The sequence below is a fragment of the Rhinatrema bivittatum genome, chromosome 11 (assembly GCF_901001135.1).
Source record: "Rhinatrema bivittatum chromosome 11, aRhiBiv1.1, whole genome shotgun sequence".
In the NCBI taxonomy this organism is placed as follows: Eukaryota; Metazoa; Chordata; class Amphibia; order Gymnophiona; family Rhinatrematidae; genus Rhinatrema; species Rhinatrema bivittatum.
In genome coordinates, this window is record NC_042625.1 from 21,764,185 (window position 1) to 21,785,195 (window position 21,011).

General features: G+C 48.3%; 1 protein-coding gene across 2 annotated transcripts in view; it reads right to left on the reverse strand.

Annotated features, from left to right (window-relative positions):
• SETD1B (SET domain containing 1B, histone lysine methyltransferase) overlaps nt 1-21,011 on the reverse strand; it is a 68,740-nt gene that overhangs the window by 19,633 nt on the left and 28,096 nt on the right. Inside the window, exons 7-13 of one of the 2 annotated variants that reach the window (XM_029571120.1) lie at nt 19,839-20,627; nt 7,794-7,967; nt 7,443-7,530; nt 7,128-7,342; nt 6,221-6,317; nt 5,132-5,581; nt 2,085-3,617 (exon numbers count right to left, since the gene is read on the reverse strand). In XM_029571120.1, the coding sequence (XP_029426980.1) occupies nt 2,085-3,617; nt 5,132-5,581; nt 6,221-6,317; nt 7,128-7,342; nt 7,443-7,530; nt 7,794-7,967; nt 19,839-20,627 (3,346 nt within the window). The remainder of the gene's footprint in view (nt 1-2,084; nt 3,618-5,131; nt 5,582-6,220; nt 6,318-7,127; nt 7,343-7,442; nt 7,531-7,793; nt 7,968-19,838; nt 20,628-21,011) is intronic. The other variant, XM_029571121.1, reaches the window with a different exon arrangement.

Consider the following 21,011-nt stretch of genomic DNA (forward strand, 5'->3'; position numbering starts at 1 on the left):
ACCCCCCCCTTACCTTTCTCCGGGGATTTACGCCTCCCGGAGGGAGAAGTAAATCCCCGCGCGTCAGCGGGCCTGTTGCGCGCCGGGACGCGACCTGGGGGCAGGTACGGAGGGCGCGGCCACGCCCCCGGACCGCCCCGGGCCGTAGCCATGCCCTGTACCCGCCCCCAAAACGCTGCCGACACGCCCCCTAAACGCCGCGACGACCGGGCCCGCCCCCCGACACGCCCCCCTCGGAGAACCCCGGGACTTACGCGAGTCCCGGGGCTCTGCGCGCGCCAGTAGGCCTATGTAAAATAGGCTCACCAGCGCGCAGGGCCCTGCTCGCCTAAATCCGCCCGGTTTTGGGCGGATTTAGGCGAGCAGGGCTCTGAAAATCCGCCCCATTCTGTTTGCTTTTTTGACTGCCGCAGCACACTGAACCGACGATTTCAATGTGTTATCCACTATGACGCCTAGATCTCTTTCTTGGGTTGTAGCACCTAATATGGAACCTAACATTGTGTAGTTATAGCAAGGGTTATTTTTCCCTATATGCATCACCTTGCACTTATCCACATTAAATTTCATCTGCCATTTCGATGCCCAATTTTCCAATCTCACAAGGTCTTCCTGCAATTTATCACAATCTGCTTGTGATTTAACTACTCTGAACAATTTTGTACCATCTGCAATTTTGATTACCTCACTCGTCATATTTCTTTCCAGATCATTTATAAATATATTGAAAAGGGTCCCAATACAGATCCCTGAGGCACTCCACTGTCCACTCCCTTCCACTGAGAAAAGTGTCCATTTAAACCTACTCTCTGTTTCCTGTCTTTTAGCCAGTTTGTAATCCACGAAAGGACATCGCCCCCATCCCATAACTTTTTACTTTTCCTAGAAGCCTCTCATGAGGAACTTTATCAAACGCCTTCTGAAAATCCAAGTATACTATATCTACCGGTTCACCTTTATCCACATGTTTATTAACTCCTTCAAAAAAGTGAAGCAGATTTGTGAGGCAAGACGTGCCCTGGGTAAAGCCATGCTGACTTTGTTCCATTAAACCATGTCTTTCTATATGTTCTGTGATTTTGATGTTTAGAACTCTTTCCACTATTTTTCCTGGCACTGAAGTCAGGCTAACCGATCTACAGTTTCCCAGATCGCCCCCGGAGCCCTTTTTAAATATTGGGGTTACATTAGCTATCCTCCAGTCTTCAGGTACGATGGATGATTTTAATGATAGGTTACAAATTTTTACAAATAGGTCTGAAATTTCATTTTTTAGTTCCTTCAGAACTCTGGGGTGTATACCATCCGGTCCAGGTGAGTTACTACTCTTCAGTTTGTCAATCTGGCCTACCACATCTTCTAGGTTCACCGTGATTTGGTTCAGTCCATCTGAATCATTACCCATGAAAACCTTCTCCAGTACGGGTACCTCCCCAATATCCTCTACAGTAAACACCAAAGCAAAGAAATCATTTAATCTTTCCGCAATGGCCTTATCTTCTCTAAGTGCCCCTCAATGTAGCCCCCTTTTAAGAAAGAAGGGGGAGGAGAAGCCAAATTTCACTGTTAAGAACACATTTATGCTCTGGGAAGCAGAGTGGTACAAAGCCTGTGGACAGAGAAGTCATGCAGTCTTCTCAATGCATTTACAGTTTTAAGAGGGCAGGGAGGCCAAGAGTCCATTTTCAAGGAAGATTCCGGCACCTGTTCTGAAAAGTATCCCAGAATGCACTGCTGTAACTTTCCAGGCATAACTTGCATGCACGCCGTTGAAACATCAAAATTATGCACAGAAATGTTTCCACTCCCAGGACGCTTTTTCTTACTGCGGGTAAAAGTGCACACACAACCCCCTAACAGATTTTCAAAATGATACTTACCGGCACAAAACAGAAGATTTATGAGCATAAGTTGCTTTGAAAAATCAAGCATTAAATGAAATACCTCCCTCCCATCAGAGGGGCACCCAAACCAGGCTGTCAGCTCTCCTTCTCTGTGATCATAGATGACCCCGACACGCCAAAAGTAAAAAGTAGATCTACTTGCTCTCCAGCATGATCAAACACAGCATTTAAAAAGGATATGAGGATGATAGACCCACAGGGTGTCATTCAGCCAGTCCATGCCATTGTCTTGTTGTAACAGTCGGTCATAGGTAATGCACATAAACTTGATATCCTCCTCGTCTATTCCTCCATTCCAAATGTCATACAAAATAGTCATTTCCTCAAACTCTGAACGGGGCTTGAAGTGAGTCCTGTGAAGTGGGCACTCAGGTGAGGGAACTGCAGAGATGTCCTCGTGTCGCTTTTTGGGCCTCCTAGCCCACTGCCTTTTAGATTTAATAAAATACTCTTCTTTTATGTCCTCGGGCTTTTGGTTTTCCAGTTCCTGAAGTGGAAGCTTCTCGACCAGGGCTTCATAAGACATTCTGTCTGAGTACCCATCGTTCCTAAAGTCCAGAGGAACTGTTTCGAGACCCTTTACTCTACATAAAACCTCATCCTGCTCCGCATACAACTCTCGGCTTATAGCATCCTCGGGCAGTGAGGTGACTGAAACAGGTTGTGGTTCTGCATTTCGGCTGGTGTAGACATCCAACGAAAGAACTGAAGGAGGAGACTTTTTAGGCCTCCCAGGTTTCTTTTTGGCAGTGGGAGCAGGAGGTGGAGGCAGTGGAGGAGATGGTGGAAGTGGAGGCGGAGGCAATGATTCAGGAGAGGGTAAATCAGGTTTCACTTCCACCTCGCTCTCCTCACTTGATATTTTGTCTTCTGCTACATATAGTGAAGCTATAGATGCTTCCACGTCATCAGGAGGTAATCTAAAGTCTTTCTGGAAATCTGCTTCTGGAGGGCTTGCAGACAGAACAGGAGAGGGAATGGCGTTTATGCTGATCAAGATGGAAGCACTGGGCGGCTCTTTAAACATTTTCTCATCCAGTTCGTCAACCGATGGTTTCTTGCTAGATGAAACGCAAGGGAGAGTAGTGCTGGGCTCCGGGAACGTAGGTGTGAAATTAAAATCTCTTCCTGGTGTTCGTGGAATCCCACTATTAACCCCAGGCGACTGAGACAAGTAGGAAAACGGACTCCCTGGAATGTGAGGGGAACTTAAGGTCAAGCTGTTTCCGGTAAGAGGCGCATCACTTCCTGGTGTGGCTGGAACCGTTTCAGTACTCTGCGACTTTGCAAGAGCTCCTGAGGACTTTGCTAAAATGTCCCGCCCTGGTGTCCTAGGAAGTTCATCTTCAAGTGGCATCTTGGCTGTAGCAGATTGCTCAGGAAACCTTTCTGGAGGGACTGAAAGTTCCTCCTTCCCAGGAGATGGCGGAAGAGGAAGGGTAGAAGGTGGCACCACAGGGGCTGGAGGAACAATGATACTGGAATCCAAATGTGCGATTATCTCTCTTCCAGGAGTCCTAGGGAGACCCTCCTCTCCACTGACCACCATCAATGGCAATTCTGTTTTGCCTTGGAGCTCCAAGTCACTCTCATCAAATATTGCAGTTGCCCCAATGGGTGTTGAAGGACAGGGAGTTTCAGCATCTTGGGCCTCAGGCTTTAGGACTTCATGCATCTCCAACTCCAGCACCACACAGGGCTCAGCATCCTCCTCTGAAAAACAGAATCAATTTCAGCACCATCTTAATGACCGTTCCCCTGCGCTGGCTCCATGCAACTTGGGTACAAAACACAATTATAAACTATGTCCAAATTAATACTAGGGATGAGCTGCTGAAACATTTTCATCTGAGTCATTTCGTTTTTATTCTTTGTTTCGTTTCATTTACAGCCCGTTAAAACCCTTTTAGTGCACGTTAACATGATTTAACACATATAAAATTGCTCTAAAGCATGCAAAAAAAATTAGAAAACTAATAACAAATGACAGTGCATCCCTAATTTATACAAAGCAAATTCTAGTCAATTATTTTGCTTGCCTGAGGGTGTGAACTTTTCCAGTTTTGATGTACCATGCATCCATCAAAAAGAACCATAATCAATGAAAGGATAAAACCCTTCAGCTAAGCTTAATCCTGAATGTGCATCCTGCCTTGCAAGGCCTGAGACCCTGCCTAAACAGGTAACACTAAACCTAGTAGTAAAGATGAGGTACTGGGTTTTCAGATTTGCAATTTCATTTCTGAATGTCTTTTAAAATTAATTTTAGATTTATTCAGACTAGAGAAGTACTCGTGTCATACAGTATTTCAGTGCAGGCAACCAAAGCGTTATATCCTTGACCCCCGCTATCAAGTGGGCAGCGCTAGTGTTACACATCTGCCAGGGATACAAGCAAGTGTTTCAGAAACAATCCAGCTTCTTCCCGTTCTGTTCCCCGTGGTTACCCCCCGCAGAGCCCTCGGCTGCTAGTCTGGGGTCAAACTGGAATGACATTTAGACTTTTATTAAAAGTACGAGATTTCTTCCTCAGATTGTACTTTTGCCTGTTTCATTACATCCAGGAACCAAACCCAGGCATTTCTTTAACTATGCCAAAAATTCTATTTTAATAGGCTTAGAAAACATGGGAAGGGAATCCTCCTTGGGGAAACCAGATGATGGTTCCATTCTGCCTGGAACTGAAACACTGGATTATCCGAGTATATTCACATATTCATGTTTGACACAGCCTTAGGAGGGCCTGGGGGGGGGGGGGAATGAACTTCCTCCTGCTCCTTTCAGATTCCTCCTCAACTGGAACCAGGGTTGGCTAAAATGGTTTGCAATTGTCTATGGATTTCTTTTCTCCCTGATTCCCCATTCCTCTTAACTCGGCTTTAGTGCGGTCATCGCAGCAAACATCCTCGGCCAGGGTCCATCCACCAGGGAACCCTGCAATCATGGGACCTAATGGCACCTAAATCCAGGCCACTAGGCGACTCTGGCTCCTTCTGCACACCTGCGGGCTGTGAACGCTGCCTTTACAGCATCGGCTGGGCCGGGGAACACAAGTCCTGATCTTAGAGTCCAACCCAACCCATGGCAGTCTGCAAAACTTGCCACTAGGACACCGGGCTAAGGCCTGTAACTTGGTTCCCCACAAGGTCTTAATATTGGAAATTTATCTAGTGACTGAGGTGGAAAAGGACGAGAAGTGATTCTAATGGGAAAACAGCGGGCCATACCTGACTGTTCTTCAGGCAGTGGGGCAGCCGTCAGGTCCTGGTCTTCTAGAGTGCGCAGAGGAACTTCTGCAGAAAGCAGCTCCTCCTGCTTCTGGCCTATCCCTTCCTGCCCTTCTTCACACAGTTCTTGCTCTCCTGGAGTCAGCAAATCTTCCTGAGCTTCTCTCTCTTCCGGTTCCAGTGCTGGCCCCACCCCGATCACTTCCAGGATTATCTCTTGGTCTTCGTCAACTTTCTCCAGGCCGAAGGGCTCCATCTCCACATGCGTGGCCAACACATCACTGTCTTCAATGTCCTCTTCTTCCTCTAGCTCCTCCTCTTCCTCTTCCTCCTCCTCCTCTTCTTCCTCTTCCTCCTCCGATTCTGAGCTTGACTCATATTCCGAGGACTCCTCACTCTCCTCAGATGACTCCACTTCAGCTTTGGAAGAAGCCATGCTAGCTACATCATCTGCAGAAGTGAAGCACCATGACAGACCATTAAACACTCCAAACAAAATAAAATTAGCAAAGTTAAATATAAACTATTAACTTGATTGTTTCTTAGCTATGGTGTTTTAGGTCTTATTCTTAGTTCTTCCCCCCTTTGTCCTAATAATTTATTTCTCTCACCTTTATACATTTTTCTAATAAAAAGTGTGAGCCCTTTATTCAGCTACCCCACTTTATCTTGGCTTTTCCTTAATGTTCATTTGCTTTCTTGGGAGGGTCAGCCCTGTAGCACTTCAGGGCCCTATTCCTGCAACTGTGAGCTCTAATTTCAGCCACTAGGTAATAAACCTCCTTCCCACCCTGGGGGCTACAATGCTGTGACCACAGCATCTCCAATCAACCCGAAGACTGGAAGACCCAAGCAGAGACTCAAACCCTAGTCCCCTGCCACTGGGTAGGCCCTTTGTGTAAACAGTCCCTGGACAAAAGGCTTGGTTTTATGCAAGTGCAAAGTTCTCCTAAAGAAGCAGATGCCTGACCTTTTTGTTTTTTTTTTATATAAAGTCATTTCTGTACAGATCAAATTGGTTTCACTAAATGGCAGAGGAGACACCAATGCTCAATGGCTCGGGCAAACTTCCTTTTCTCATGAGGTTACCTTCTTCCGAGTCTGGCTTGTCTTCCTTCTCACTGATATCAACATCTACTTCATCCTCCTCGTCCTCGTCCTCTTCTTCATCATCAGCATCTTCCTCCTTTGTGCCAAACATACATTTTAGAAATCACTAGGAGACCTGCTCTTGCTACCCTCCAGGTTTTGGCCCATTCTTGGTGCTTAATCTGCACATTATCCCTGCTGTAGTAAGGAGCAAGAGGAGGCAAAACAAGAACCAAAAAATGTCCACAACCTGTTTTTCCTTTCTACAGATTTTAGGGAGCAGAGACCATTGCTAAGTTAAAGTGGCCCCGTCCTGAGAATTTTGAAACCTCTCATTTGACTTGTTTGTAAGATCCATAGAGCAGAGACCATGTCTAATGTGTGTCTGTACAGTGCTGTGTACACCTTGCAGTGCGGCAGAAATATTTAATAGCAGTAGCACAGCTGGAAAAGTGCCCCCAGCCCTGCTAACACTAGTCCAAGGCAGCAGGAATCAGTACCACCTATAACCAGCAGGGGGAGCTGTAGCTGCTCAGACCATCAAGGAGAATAGGGGCATGCAGCTGAAAATGTTTCATTTGTTTTGCTTTTTTTTGTTTGTTTGTTTGTTTTATGTTGTTTCGTTTAAGTGCACATCAAAATCTATTCAGTATGTGTACAGCTGTCTGAGAAAATGTATATAAAAAAAATGCAGTGCAAAAAAATGGCGTGAAAATTTACCAAACCTCTCAAAAATAAAAACAAATCAACACAACACAGTGTTCTCTCTTGTGAGAGTAAAATAAGGAAACACTTTTCAGTCCCTTGTTCTTTAAGGTTGGATAACTAGTTTATCTAGTCTATGCCTGGGAGAAATGCCCTTGCAGGATCCATCCTAAAGGTTGATGGCACTTTGCAGACATCATACCTTCTCCGAGGCCTTCATGGACCCCTCCTCCTCCTCCTCTTTTTCAGAAGACGATTCCTCCTCCTCCTCTTTTCCGGAGGTCTCCTCCTCTTCTTCACCCTCGCTGTCCAGTTCCAGGGGTCGGGCCGGCCGTCTCCGGAGAGCGACGGCGTCTGCTTCGTTCTTCGAAGTGTCGGAGGTCACGTCCGAGATGTCTCGGTCCCGCTCTAGTTCTGCTGAAAGCAACACACGACCCTGTGAGATACCTGTGGGGACCCTCCTCCTGGGTGACGCCTGCACGTCACTTTACGTAAGGATTTAATACAGCTTTCCAACCTTCATCCTCGTCATCGACCGATATGGAGGGCCGGATTCGCTTCTGGTCTCCCGTGGATGCGGTTTCCGGAGGTTCTTTTCTTTTGACCTTAAATAAAAAAGAGAGATTGAACATTTCTTCACACCGGTGGTGAAAGCTCTCTGCAGCAGCTGCTTTTTTGGTTTGTGCCGCATGCCATCCTGTGCCTTGTCACTTTCATCTCTTGCACAGTGCTGCGCCCACTGCAGACCTCCCAAGGAGTGTGAGGTAGGAAAACCAGAGATAGATCATCTGACTTTCATAATCCACCTCACACACATATATTCATGTTTAGAAAGCTGCGACTGTACAGGATCTCCTCTAAATCTCACCTTAAATGATGGTAGCCGGATGGCGCCCCGCAGACCGATCCCCAGGCCAATGCCCTCGTAGCCCAGACCTTCCCCCTTGCTCCAATTCTCTAAGAGACTGGATGTTATTGGGTCCTTTGGCTTCGGCTTCTCCTCGTCTTTGTTTTCTCCAGACTTCACAGGTGTGAGCGAGGCCTGTGGACAGAGAAAGCCAAATGATCAACGCAGAACAGAGCCAGACTCCGAACACACACTCTGGTCATCAGAAGCTCACCCTAAAGGTCATACTGCTTACAAAGGGACTCGTGAACCACGGAGAGCGTCAGATCATTAACCACACACATCCCGGGCAGTGGATCATGGACTAGAACTTCTTGGTGATGCCCAAAGACTTACAAAGAACAGGTCTTCAGTACACAAGGCAAAAATGACTGCAGAAAGGACCCATGAAAAGATTTTGGTTTGCCGTAAGCACAGGAAGGGCAAAATCAGCCCGCAAGGTCCTCTGGCCTCAGGTTAGGGAAACAGAGAAGTGATAACCCAGGAATGGAAGAGCTGCAGACCTTTCCTTGGGGTTTGAGGTGCAAATTGGGTTTGCTGAGTAATTTCACATAAACACTTCCCAGGGTGCACAGTTCTGTACTGAAAAATGCTGACTGTCTTTCTCTGCTTATGTTATCACCAAGGAATGCGCCAAACTTTTTATTTTGCACTAAAGCTACACAAGAAGAATTATGTTTAGCAGTGGGTGAAAGCTATCAAAACTACGGACACAATGCTGAGAAATGGCAAGGGGAGGGGGGGATTACTAGGGAAGAGTGGGAAATGGCAATGCTATATATGGATATCTGTTCACCTGAGGAAATGATAATACACTGGAACGCTTATGTATTTTATACTTAGGAGGCAAAACAAAAGTTCTGTATTTGCCTATATGTTTTGTACTGCTGTTCTCATCTCTATTTAATCTACTGTTTGTAAGCTTTACAATATACTGGATAATAAAATATTTTATGGAAAAGACGGACACAACAGAAAATGATAAAAAAAAAATCTCTCTCACTTCTCCTGTCTCTTTGGTTCTTAACAACTTCCTATATAACTCTCATATGTGAACCACTGTACAAAGATCTCTATATTTTCTTGTTTCCACATTTCCTTCCCACATCCTAACTAAGTGGATCCAACTGTTCACAAGCCCCTGGAGAGGGTGGGAGTGGATGGCAATCCTTGGCCGCTGCACAACGGTGACATCTAGTGGCAGACTCAGGGTACACACACATCAGGCCCCTGGAGAGGGTGGGAGTGGGTGGCAATCCTTGGCCGCTGCACAACGGTGACATCTAGTGGCAGACTCAGGGTACACACACATCAGGCCCCTGGAGAGGGTGGGAGTGGATGGCAATCCTTGGCCACTGCACAATGGTGACATCTACTGGCAGACGCAGGGTACACACAGATCAGGTTCCATGGGAACTTGCAGTTTGTGAGCGCCTCTCCTAAGGTAGGTCATGAAGGCTGGGCTTGAAGGGAGGTTAAAAAATGGTGGAAAATAAATAGTTGTGAATGAATGTTTGTTTTACTTATTTATTTACAAACATTTGATATCCCGCCTTGCACCCAAAAAATGAGGTCCTGCAGCATCTCTAGGAGCCTGTTCTGATTCAGCTGAAAGCCAAAGAAAGAGAAGAAAGCTGCTGCTGCCTCCCTTCTCCAAAAATGTAGGCATTCTTAATGAATTTCATGTGACCAAGAGATCCCCCCCGAATGAATCTATAACGCCTCCAATGCTGCTGTTGGAGGACTAGCAGGGGCTTTTTATCAGCAGGACTTGCTCAGCCTGCCTCTCAGGGACTATAACTGTTGCCTTCCAAACACCCCCTTTTAACCTCTACATTATTAATTGAGCGCCTTCCCTTTCATCATGGACTTTCCAAATCTGCTTAGTACTGTAGATAGGCGGGCTAGAAATGTACAAAGCAATCAATCCATCCCTGTGCTGTGGAGTAACTGTCATTCCATCCGATCACCACAAGGTGGTGCCACAAGAGCAAATCTCTGCACAGATTGCCCCGTGGACATCATGGCAGCGGGACCTGGGAAACTACGAGACGACACCCCCCCCCCCCCCCCCCCCCCCCACCCACCCCCTTACTTATTTACGCCTCTGCGATGATTTCTAGAATAGCTTTTCCCCAAAAATTTCCCAGTAGGGAAAAAAAAGCACTGCTCTCATGCAAAGCTGAGCAGTTTCTAACAGCGATCAAGACAGATTCAGTGAACTTTGTCCAAGTACAGCAATAATCCCGGTCACGCCTACATCCTAGAGCTCCCTGCAGAGAGCGGCGCACGCAGGGCTGCCAGGTGCATTAACCCCACACACTGACTCCCATACCACTGCAATAACTGGAGTGACAGATTTTCAAACTGTTTTCAGGAGAGAGGTATTGGAGGAGTTGATGGCGACAGATGCAGAGGTTAAGTTTTTCCAAGGCGTGAACTTCAAATGCAACTCAAGGAAGAGCGGTGAGAGCTTTGGATGAGGGGAGGGAGGAAGACCAATGCTTTCTGGAGATCCCCTAGGCTGCTGAGGCAGAACAGACAGCAAACTGGCTGCCAACCAGCTGGGAGTTTTCTCTCAAGACAGAGGCAGTGGTGCAGCCGCTCCGCCCAGCAAGCTTCTTTTACCATATGAAGCTAGCTGGGCAGACTGGATGGACCCCTTTGGTCCTTTTCTGCCATTACTGTGTTACTATGTAATGGTGCAGAAGAGAAGATCCTGAGATCAAGGCGAGGGACGGCCGAGCCTACACAGGCTAGCATCTGGTGGACGGAGCCTGACCCCTGCGGCAAACGGAGGCAGCGCAGTAACCAAGGTGCACATCTGACAGGAGCGGTGAGAGTCGGATCTATCACCATGCAGAATGCATGCCCATGGGAGGTGAGATCACACGAGTTTAACACTCGCCAGCAAAATAAAATCAGGCCAATGTTCTATTAGAGAAGTGAAAACCTACAGACTCTTACGGGAGCCATTTTATCCTCAGTGCTTCAATGAGGAAGGGGTGGCAGGGGGTGCCGAGGGCTCCCGGGCACACCATGGATCTCTATTTCCACAACAAACACTGCAGTAACATTGTTTGTGACTGGGTGCAGAAACTAGCAGGAATGGAGGGAAGGTGACAAAGCAAAGAAGCCATCTGGGACCTGGAGATAAGACTAGCCAAGGCATAGGTGCCGTGCCGGGGGCTAACCCTGCAGAATGTGCAGCTGGGGTGCTAGTTAGGAACATTTGATATGCCACCTTTCCTGGGTCAATCTCAGGAGAGATTACAATCAAAGTTATAGCAAGTTACAATTGCAGTAGCAGTGTGGCATACGCACAGATAAGGTTAAAGACAGGTATCATGTAGGTGGGAGCAGTACATATTAAATGGGTCGGTAAGAATAGACAGAGCGTGCAGACGCCCAGTGGAGGAATACTGAGAACCCATTACACACCATTCGCAAAGTGGGGGCCAAAGGTGTGGGCTTATCACTCAGTTTTGGTAGTCGGGGGGAGTAGAAAGGAAAGTCCCTGCCAAGGAATTGAAGGAAAGGCCTGGCTGAAGAGCCAAATCATCAATTTTCTTCTGGCAGGTGAGGTAGAAAATCTCAAGGTGGAGTGGAGTGGGATCTTGTTCCACATTCTGGGGATATTAACCGCTGAATGCCCAAAATCTTGTGCAAGTTAATCTGGTGGAAACCAGAGCAGGGGCCATTCGGGGGAAGTGTAGGAGAGCAGAAGCTGGGAGGTACTCAGGGACCAGTCAACTCATATATTTGAAAACCAAGCGGGGAATTTTGAATTTACTCCTGCTTTCAACCAAAAGCCAGTGTAGCTGATGTATGGTCAGTTGCTTTGGCCCTTCCAAGAGTTCAGTAGCTATGCTCTGTAAAAGTTACGGAGAGCTAAGGTTAGATTGGGAGATGCTGCTGAACAATTGCAATAGTCCATGCAGTGCAGTTGTGTGGTTGGTGAATCTGGCACAGATGCGTAAGGAAGTCTTTACCGCTTTTGAAATGTGGGTTTCCATTGAAAGGCTATGATGGAGTTGAATCCCCAGACTGCGCTTGGACTCCTTAAGTTGTAAGGGAGCTCCTGACCGGGAGGTTACGGATAGTAACGGATGCCCTTGTCGGCGAAGCTGGAAGAGTTCTGATTTGGAAGGCTGCAGGTTGCATTTGTGGCTCTCAAGCCACTGGGGCCACTGCTGCAACACACTCGCTGAGGTTAGTAATGGACAAAGGTTGGTCCAACCCCGTTTTGATGCAGAGCTGGATATCATCGGTAAATAGGTGGCATGCAACGATGAAAGACTGGATGAATAGGTTTGTGGACAGCACTAAACCCTGGGCTACCCTCACAGATGAAGTTTCTGGGTGTGGATGTTTTGTTGGCCCATGAGATGGCCTGTGTTCTGTTGTGGGATTCATTAAAAATGTAAGATATACCATTCTGGGTCAGATCGAGATCCAAACCCAACATCCTGTCTCCATCAGTGTTAGGAATCAGCTCCCGTGGAGGGAGGAGTTAGCAATCTGTTATGAAACGGCTCCTGTAGAGGGAGGAGTTCGACTCCTGAGGTAGGAGGAGTTAGCAATCTGTTATGCTCAGCTCCTGTAGAGGGAGTAGTTAACAAACTGTTAAGGTATAGACTGCGGCGTAGCAATCTGTTATGAATCTGTAGCTGAAGACTCCTGATGAGGAAGGACTAGCAATCTGTACCAGCAGAGTGCTTGGAGAGGGCACTCAGCTGTAGAGGAATGTAGATAGGTGGATCCTTGGGCCGATGGCAGATGACTGCGCCTCCAGGAGGATATCCTGAGAGGGACCACTGGCTAGGCTTGGGTATGGAGACAGACACAGATAGTTCTTTTATTAGACAGGATAGTAGAACCACCAGAGGTGGCAGTAGTGAGCTGATGTGCCCGGCAGGGCTGAAGTCCCTCAGGTACTGGAACAGCGATCCCAGGGTTGCTGAGCTGTAGAGAAACTATAGATAGTGAGTAGACAGGGTATGCTGTGTTCATAGCCAGAACTGGATGACAAAACTCACATAAGGTCTTATAGAAGCTCAGTAGCTGGAAAGGGTTAGGCCCTCGAGGAGCGAGTACCTGGTTCCAGGGAAAGCTCTGAGAGAGCGATGGTAACTCACAAATGTCTGTATCTGCGATAGCTTCCAGGCAGTAGAGAATCTTCAGCGTGTTCAGGAACATGGGCCCTCGAGGAGCGAGTACCGGTTCCTATCTGTAATCTGAAAATAAAGAAAAGAGCGAGGCCCCCGAGGAGCGGGTACCTCTGGTAAGTCCAAGGAGGCAGAGTAGCTTGGGAGAGAAGCCGAAGCAATCCCCAGCAATCCCCCTTGCTAACTCGATTCGTTAGCGAATACTGAGACCTTACATATTGGAAGCGGATGACGTCATCTCAGGGGGGCGCCCCCGAGGTTCGTGCCCTTGCTGGTACTTCAGTCAGAGCATGCGCGCGCTCTAGGTCATCGGGCAAACATGGCGGATCCGCAGCGTCGTGCCAGTCCGGGGACCCCGGAGGGAGACGGCCTGGAGACGCCGCGGCAGCCAGCCGTCCATCAGACCCGGAGGGAGTCGCCACAGAGGTAAAGAGGGCGGAGTGAGGGCGTCGAGCAGCGACGGACGCAACAATCAGCAGGATTGGATTTGTCAATAGGCCCACTAGGCCTATGCTTAGGGCAATAAAACTCTGGGGGTGAGTGGGAGGAGGCCTCCCCGCTGTGCTGATTCGCACTCAGCAGAGAACAACCTTCTGCTTCCTGCTCCAGCCCGTAGCTGGAAGGGACAGCGCAAAGGAAAACTTGTTCTAGTTCCTAACCCAGCCCCTCCCCTCCTGTCATCCAGGAACCCGAGGGGAGACGATAAGCCCGGCACCAAAGGCTGTGTCTTAAGATTTTCTGCTCCACTGTCCCTCGTCCAGGCGCAGGGAAGGGCACGGGACATCACTGCCCGACCGTCGCCAGTCCAGGTCACAGCTACTCAGCAGATCCCAAGAAGCAGATCTATGTCTTGCCAGGGAGAGCAACAGCTTTCCCTAGTCTACCTGGCTAATGACGTTGTACGGACACTTCCTATAAACCCCCGCTGCGCTCGTCACCTCCACCACGTCCTCTGCTCCCAGACTCCACAGTGCATTAAAGTGAAAAAGTGCTTTCTGCAATTTGTTTCCAATCTGCTGGGTGTCAGTTTCGTGGAGGGTCCCCTTGTTTGAGAATTATTTGAAACTGATAACTAACTGTCCTTTATTTACCTGTTCCACCCCGCTCGTGATTTTATAAGCTTCTGTCCGTCTCTGCCCTAGCGGCGGAGCCTCTCATCATAGGGAAGCAGTTCCATTCCTTTTATACATTTTTGTTGCCCTCCTCTGTCTCTTTTCCAGCTCCGCTCTGTCTTTATTGAGATGGGGCGACCAGAACCGCACACAATGCTCTAGAGGTGCAGTCACGCCACGGCGCTACACAGAGGCTGCAGGATATCTTCCAGCTTATTCTCCACTCCTTTTCGGGATCGTTCCTCACAGTCTATTTGCCCTTTTGGCCACCACCGCACACGGAGCCAAAAGATTTCAACGATGACCCCAAGATCCTTTTGCTGGGCAGTGACTCCCAAGCCGGAACCCAGCATCCTACACCTTTGGCTGGGGTTGTTTTCCCCCTAAATTTCATCTACAACTCAGATGCCCAGTCTCCTAATCTCACAATGTTATCCTATACTATTTAATCACCCTGTTCCATGTAAACCGATACGATGTGCAAACGGTTATCGGTATATAAAAGCCTTTAAATAAATGAATTAAATAAATGTCCTTCTGCGTTTCCTCTCAATCTGCTGTTGTGCTGATTAATTCTGGGTCACCTCAGCCATTGCTCCCTTTTCCAGATCAGTTACAGCTATGCTAAACAGCACAGCTCTCAGTGGCACTCCACTCCACTCCCGACCTTTCTCCTACCCTCCCGTTTCCTGTTCTTTAACCAGTTATGAATCCACAAGAGGATACTGTACCTATCCCATGACTTTTTCATTTCCAGAGGAGTCTCTCTCTGGGGACTTTAACAAATTCCTTCTGAAAATCCAAATACACTATATCAACTAGCTCACCTTTATCCACGTGCTTATTTACACCTTCCAAAACATCTAAAGAGACTTCCTTTTGCTAAAACCACGTTGACTGTTCCCCCTTAAGCCATGTCGGTCTATACGACCAGTAATTGTGTTTTTAAGAATGGGCTTCTTCCATTTTGCCCAGCCCAGACGCCAGGCTCTCTGGGCTGCAGTTTCCTGGATCATCCCTGGAGCCATTTTTAAGGATCAGGGTTACATTGACCACCCTCCAGTCTTCAGATAGTCTTACTGCTTTAATTGATAGGATACAGATTACTAGTAACAGGTTTGCAATATCATGTTTGAGTTCCTTCAGGACTTTGGGGTGAATACCATCCAGTCCTAGTGATTTGTTACTCTTCAGTTTGTCCACTTGATCTGTTACATCCTCCGTTATCACAGAGATTTATTTTAATTGCTCAGAATTATCACCATCCAAGAACGTTTCTGGTGTGGGAATGTTCCTAATATTCTCCTCGGGAAAGACGGAGGCAAAGAATTCATTCTGTTTTTCTGTCCTCTTCTCCGAAACCCTTGGTCATCTAGCAGCTCAAGTGATTCTCTCACAGACTTTTTCCTTCAAATGCACTTATAAAAGTTGTTATTATTAGTTTTTGCCTCATTGGTAAGCATCTTCTCAAATTCTCTCTTGGCCTGTCTCCCTGAGCAGGATTGCCATTTGCCCACTCTAGCTGGCCCACTTATACGAATGGGGCAAAAACCCTTTCACAAACTACCAGAAAACCCAGTGAGGAGGCAGAATGTCGTGCTGTGAAAGCTGCCTACGGACTTAGCAGGACTGGTAATGAAAGCAAAATGTCAAAGACACACATTTTAAAAGAATATTTGTCATTGGCAAGTCTGGAGTAGTACTGGGCAGGATTGGCCTACCCTTGCGAGGCACCAAAGGTGTAAGTAGTAGATGTTTAACTACTAGCAAAAAAATTATTCCTAATGGATTGACGGTATCTTTCATATTATTGGAACGACTGACTAAAAACACCTTCAGAGAGTTTTTATTTTCTGACTTAGCAACATATAAACTAAATTTGAACCACATCTGAAAGTAGTTGCTCGCCTCCGCAAGCCACACGCAGATAGGTTTCCTCGACCACTTCACTCCGATGACGGACCAGGAAAGGCAAGTTTAGGTCCCACATGTGCCATCAGCAAGGAGCAGGCTGAGGGTGCGATCATCTTTGGCGCTGTGCGATATCTGCCAGGCCGCAGAAAACTCTGCTCTTCAACGTTTATTTAAGGCCCTCACCTGCCATTATTTTATTTTTTACAGAGATGGAGAATAACCGACCGTTTAAAATCAAAATGTTTCTCTTTATAGACAGGAAGCGACGACCTCGGCCAGACTATACCATCCTCTATCCCGGATCAGGCACAGGGCCTCATCCAGCTTCACTACACTGCCCTGTCGTACCATCTTTTCCCAGATCTGTGTGAATACCTTCTGTATATAAGAGCAGAAAAAAACATTTTCAGGGAGGGAAATGAGTTTGTTTGTGCTTTTTTGTTTTCAGTTGAGTTTTATGTTTCTTTTCCCTTATTTTACAGTTTTACCTGTTGTTTTCCTTTGCTCTCTCCTTCATTTCCCTCCTGCTCATGTACTCTTCCTCTTCCTCCCCCCCCCCCCCCCAACAAGCACAGCTGCTAATTCTGCACTGAGCAGACCCTGCCGGCTGAAGCGCTCCACAGCCAGATTCCCACCCCGGCCCAAAGGAGTTTCCCAGCCCAGAAGCTTCAGCACCAGTCACTCAAACACCAGCCAGAGAAATCTCTTTCCTTGTTTTTTTCCTCCCTCTTTTTGCTTGACTTTTTTTTTTTTTTTTTTAAGGTTTTTATGCCTCTTTCCTTTATTTACGTTCTCTCTCTGTCTCACCTTCCCTCTCCTTTAGGCTCTATCGCTGCCCCTTCCAGCATCTTCCAACTCCCTCCTAATATTTCCACCCCCCTTCATTCCTTTCCTCCCTCCCAGCTTTCTCCTATGCTTTCAGTCACTTTCTCCATCTTTCTCCCTTCTATCCTCCTCCTCCTCCCAGCTTCTTCCTTTTTTTTCCCCCCAAAAGGTGAGGTAGCAAGTTTCCCGGCGCAGCGCTCCATATTTAGGGGGCAGAGCTGCTGAATGCACGAAGTCTCCTGCGTGTGAGTCCAGCTGAAGCCAGTGGAGGGGAGGGAGAGGAGGGCCCTTGGGAAAGATATTCAGGGCCCCACTCGATTCACAGTAAAAGGCACGATTTTCTCTCTATGGGAAAAATGCTTAAGCAAATCAAACCCAGGCAGGTCGAGCAACACCCATTTTAAGAAGCCGCGAAGTGCGCCCGCAAGTCCGCATTTTAAAAAAAGCCGCCGAGCATGGCGTGCGTAACTTTACTTCTGGTCCCGCTGAGGAGCAAGTCTGGAGATCTCGCGTTTCAGGGCGTTTAGCACAGCGTGAGGGTTCGGGGTCAAGTGGGGGGCTTGCAGGGTGAAGAAGACCTCAATATGAACTGGGAAAACTGGCGGACTACTTGGGGAAAAAAACTGTTTTTTTTCCCTTGCGCGAGCGCGTTTTAAAATCCGCCTGCCTGCGTACGTAAAAGCCGCTAAAAGCCTTGGCCGAAATACGCACGGGAGGGGCACTTTAAATGATACGCGCGTACTTGCGAGCACAATTCAAAATTGCAGAGTCTCTCTGCTTGCGCGCCGATATGCGCGTTCCTGGGCGCAGGCGCGTCCCTTCTAAAAATTACCCTGAAGGCGTTTTAAGTTTTGTCCTGTCCTGGGACCAGGAGCCGATGCAAAATTGGCATAATATGGTCCATGGAATGGGCCCCAACTTAAAATCCAGCTGCCAAGCTCTGCAAAAGTTGAAGGCCTCGAATTGTGCGGCCACGGCCTGCAGAGTCACAGCAGCCAATACGGATGGCGATCAGTGAGTGCATGACAGTCGCTGGCTCGCGTTTCTCGAAGTAATTACACAGTTGGCAAATCCGGCACTGGTACGAGGAGGAGGTCTTTACCACTGCTGAGAAGTGGGTTTCCACTGCGAGACGCTGGTTACGTTGTACCCACAGACTGCATACAGGATCTTTAGGTGGTAAGGGGGATTCCTGACGGAGAACGCCTTTGTCGGCATCACCCCAGAGGAGTTGAGATTTGGAGGGGTTTAGCTGGAGTTTGTGTTTAAGTTACAGGGGCCACTGCTAGGAAAGAGTCGTGGAGATTGGCAATGGCTGAGGTTTGGTCGGTCCCTGGTCTGACGCAAAGCTGCAGCTCATTGGGTTTTAATGTTGAAGGATCAGATGAGATCATGAACTGGGCAGGTGCAGTGCCAAACCTGCCACGTTAAGGGGGTCGATTTTCAAAGGGATCTCGCCACCACACTAAGGCATTAGGCAGCCAGGATTGGCCGCTCTATTTCAGCCATGTGCCATATTGCAAGTCTGCCTGTGAACGAATGTGTGCAGGTGACAACTATCTTCTGCCCCTGAAGAGCTGTAGTGAAAGAGCACATTAAGCAACGTTCCCTCTCCCAGGAAAGCTAGGAAGGACATAACTTAAAAGCAATCTAGTGGGGCTCGGTTAGATGATCCATTTATAATTAACTATAAGAATCAAGTTTACAGTACTTAATTAGTAAAGAAATCATTCCTCATCATTTCAAATGCTAACAGGTGAGTATACGGCACGCTGCTGATGTGCCACAGGATTTTAAATTCTGCCCAATTAAATCTATTTGCAGGCTGCCGCAAAGCTTCAGAATCATAAAACGACATTCCAGACTTCAGAAACCTACACTTTGCAGCTAACTGACCCCTGCCAGAGAGACCAGGCCTCACCGAGGACCGCACGCCTCTCATCGGGAACTGACCTTACTAAATTCGTTGGCTCACTGGGCTGGATTTCTTGACTTTACAAATTAGCTGCGTTACATTTCCTTAAACTCTCCGTTTACTATGGGGCCACTATTTAAAAACCTAGGAAACAGAGAACTTATCAGGATATTCAACGGATAAATGTACTGCTGAATCCCCTCTGAAAAACAAAACAATTATCTGGGTCCAGCTTTGCAATGCAGCCGGCCATGTTTGAATATAAGTTCTCCGGGTAGGTGTACTCAGAGGACTTTACCTTAATCACCTGTATTCAAAGAATATAGCCAATTAAGTAGCAATATTACCCCCCCCCCCACCTCCCCCTTCCAAAAACAAAAATCAGCCAGCCCCATCCCCCACCCTCCACACCAGTAACCAAAAAAGCAGAGGCCCCGCCAGCCGAAGCCTCCCAATCCCTTTCAAACTGCTTAAAAGACTTAAGTGATCTGCGGCTATGTGCTGCCCTTCCCCCATCCCCCAGTCAGCCAAAAAACCCCCAATCTCAGCTCCAACTCTCCCGCCCCCACCGACACCTTCCAGAACCTTCCCTGGCTCCCGCCATCCCTGCTGGCTTCCAGCGCTGCACTTCAATGCCAGCTCCGGGGAGAGTGCCACGCGGGGAGGAGGGAGGCCAATCTGGGGAGACCACCCAGCGACTTCGAAACTATGAAGGGACTTGGGGGGGGGGCAGGCCCATTATCTGCTCCCTGGGGTGGAGGATCTGGTCGGCAGGCCCATCAGCTTTTTTTTCACCCAAGATGGCCGCTTAACCGTACAACTAAAGTTAACCAGGGTACTTTACCCCTGCCCAAATAAATTATTCAGCTAACTCCAAACAGCGGAGTGAGCCAGGTAAGTTATTCGGTGGCAGGTCTGCCTGAAATTTGGCCAAACAAGAGGCAGCGAGATTCAAACGTGGGGCGTTTATCTGGCTAGCTCGAGAGTTATCCGTTTACATAACTCTGAATGTCGACCTCTGAAAGATTACCAAAAAAAAAAGAAAAGAGAAACGATGCACGGGTCTTCTTACCTTTGCTAAGCGTTCTTTCTTGGCCCACCAGTCATCAAAAGCCCTGAAGGCCACCACTTCAACCATCTTTCGATTCAGGTCCCTTTTCATTATGGCTTTCAGCTCTTTCACGATGACCAGCAGCACGCCATCCACCGTAGCCTTGTGCGGGTCCTCCTTCTTAGGCTCGTAGCCCGGTGGCGGAACGGACGGGTCAAACCTGGGGAAGGGCGGCCACTGCTGTCCACGGGGCAGGCTGGCGGCCACGGAAAACGGGCGGTAAGGAGGGAGGTTCACGAACTGCGCCCCCCGGCTCATGAACGGAGGGTACTGGTAGTAGCTCTGCCCTTGCATCATGCGACTCAGCATCTGAGTTTGCATCTGGAAGGACATGGGCATGCCGCCCCACTGGCTGCCCAAGACGTTTATCATGTCCACCTGCATCACGGGAAACATGCCCGGGTGGAAGGGGGGCATGGGGGGCAGGATGTGGGGCGGGGGGACCCCGGGCGGGGCAGGCAGGGGAGGAGGGGGCACCGTGACTGCCGGGTGAGTCGGAGGGGGTGGTGGGGGGAGGGGAGGGGGAGGGGGCATGGGAAACCCCGGCTGGGGCGGGGGCGGGGGCGGGGGCGGGGGGAGGGGCGGGAACCCCGGGGGGGGGATGGGGATGACGGGAGCCATCACGGCAGAACCGGTCACGGAGGCGGCGGAGTTCACCACAATGGATTTGGCGCACTCTGCGCTGGTGATGGGAGCGCTTGGCATTTCGTCGTCCGAGATCTCCATGTCTTCCCCCGAGGAGGGGTGAGCCTGCAAACGAACACAAGAACAGAAAGGTAAAAAAAAATAAGAAAAAAAAAAAAAAAGGACTTCAGTCCACAGGAGGAAGAACACAAGGAAATCAGCACTTAGGCCTTGCAATAATTAATTATGCGTCATACAAAAATGGTAAAGTGCAACGTTTGCAGCTACAGCCAGCAAAACTCTTGTCTCCCTTACAATTAAGAAGCTTCTCAACTACAATCTGTAACATAAAGATTATCGGTGCTTTCCGCTGTAGGAATATCGAGCTGCACGTAAAGCACGAGCCATTGCCCCTCAGCCTCGCTGGCAATTCTGCACGAATTTGAAGCGGCAACCTAGGAGTGGGAGAAAAAAACCCTCTCCTCACCCTGTGCCAAGCTCCTAATTAAG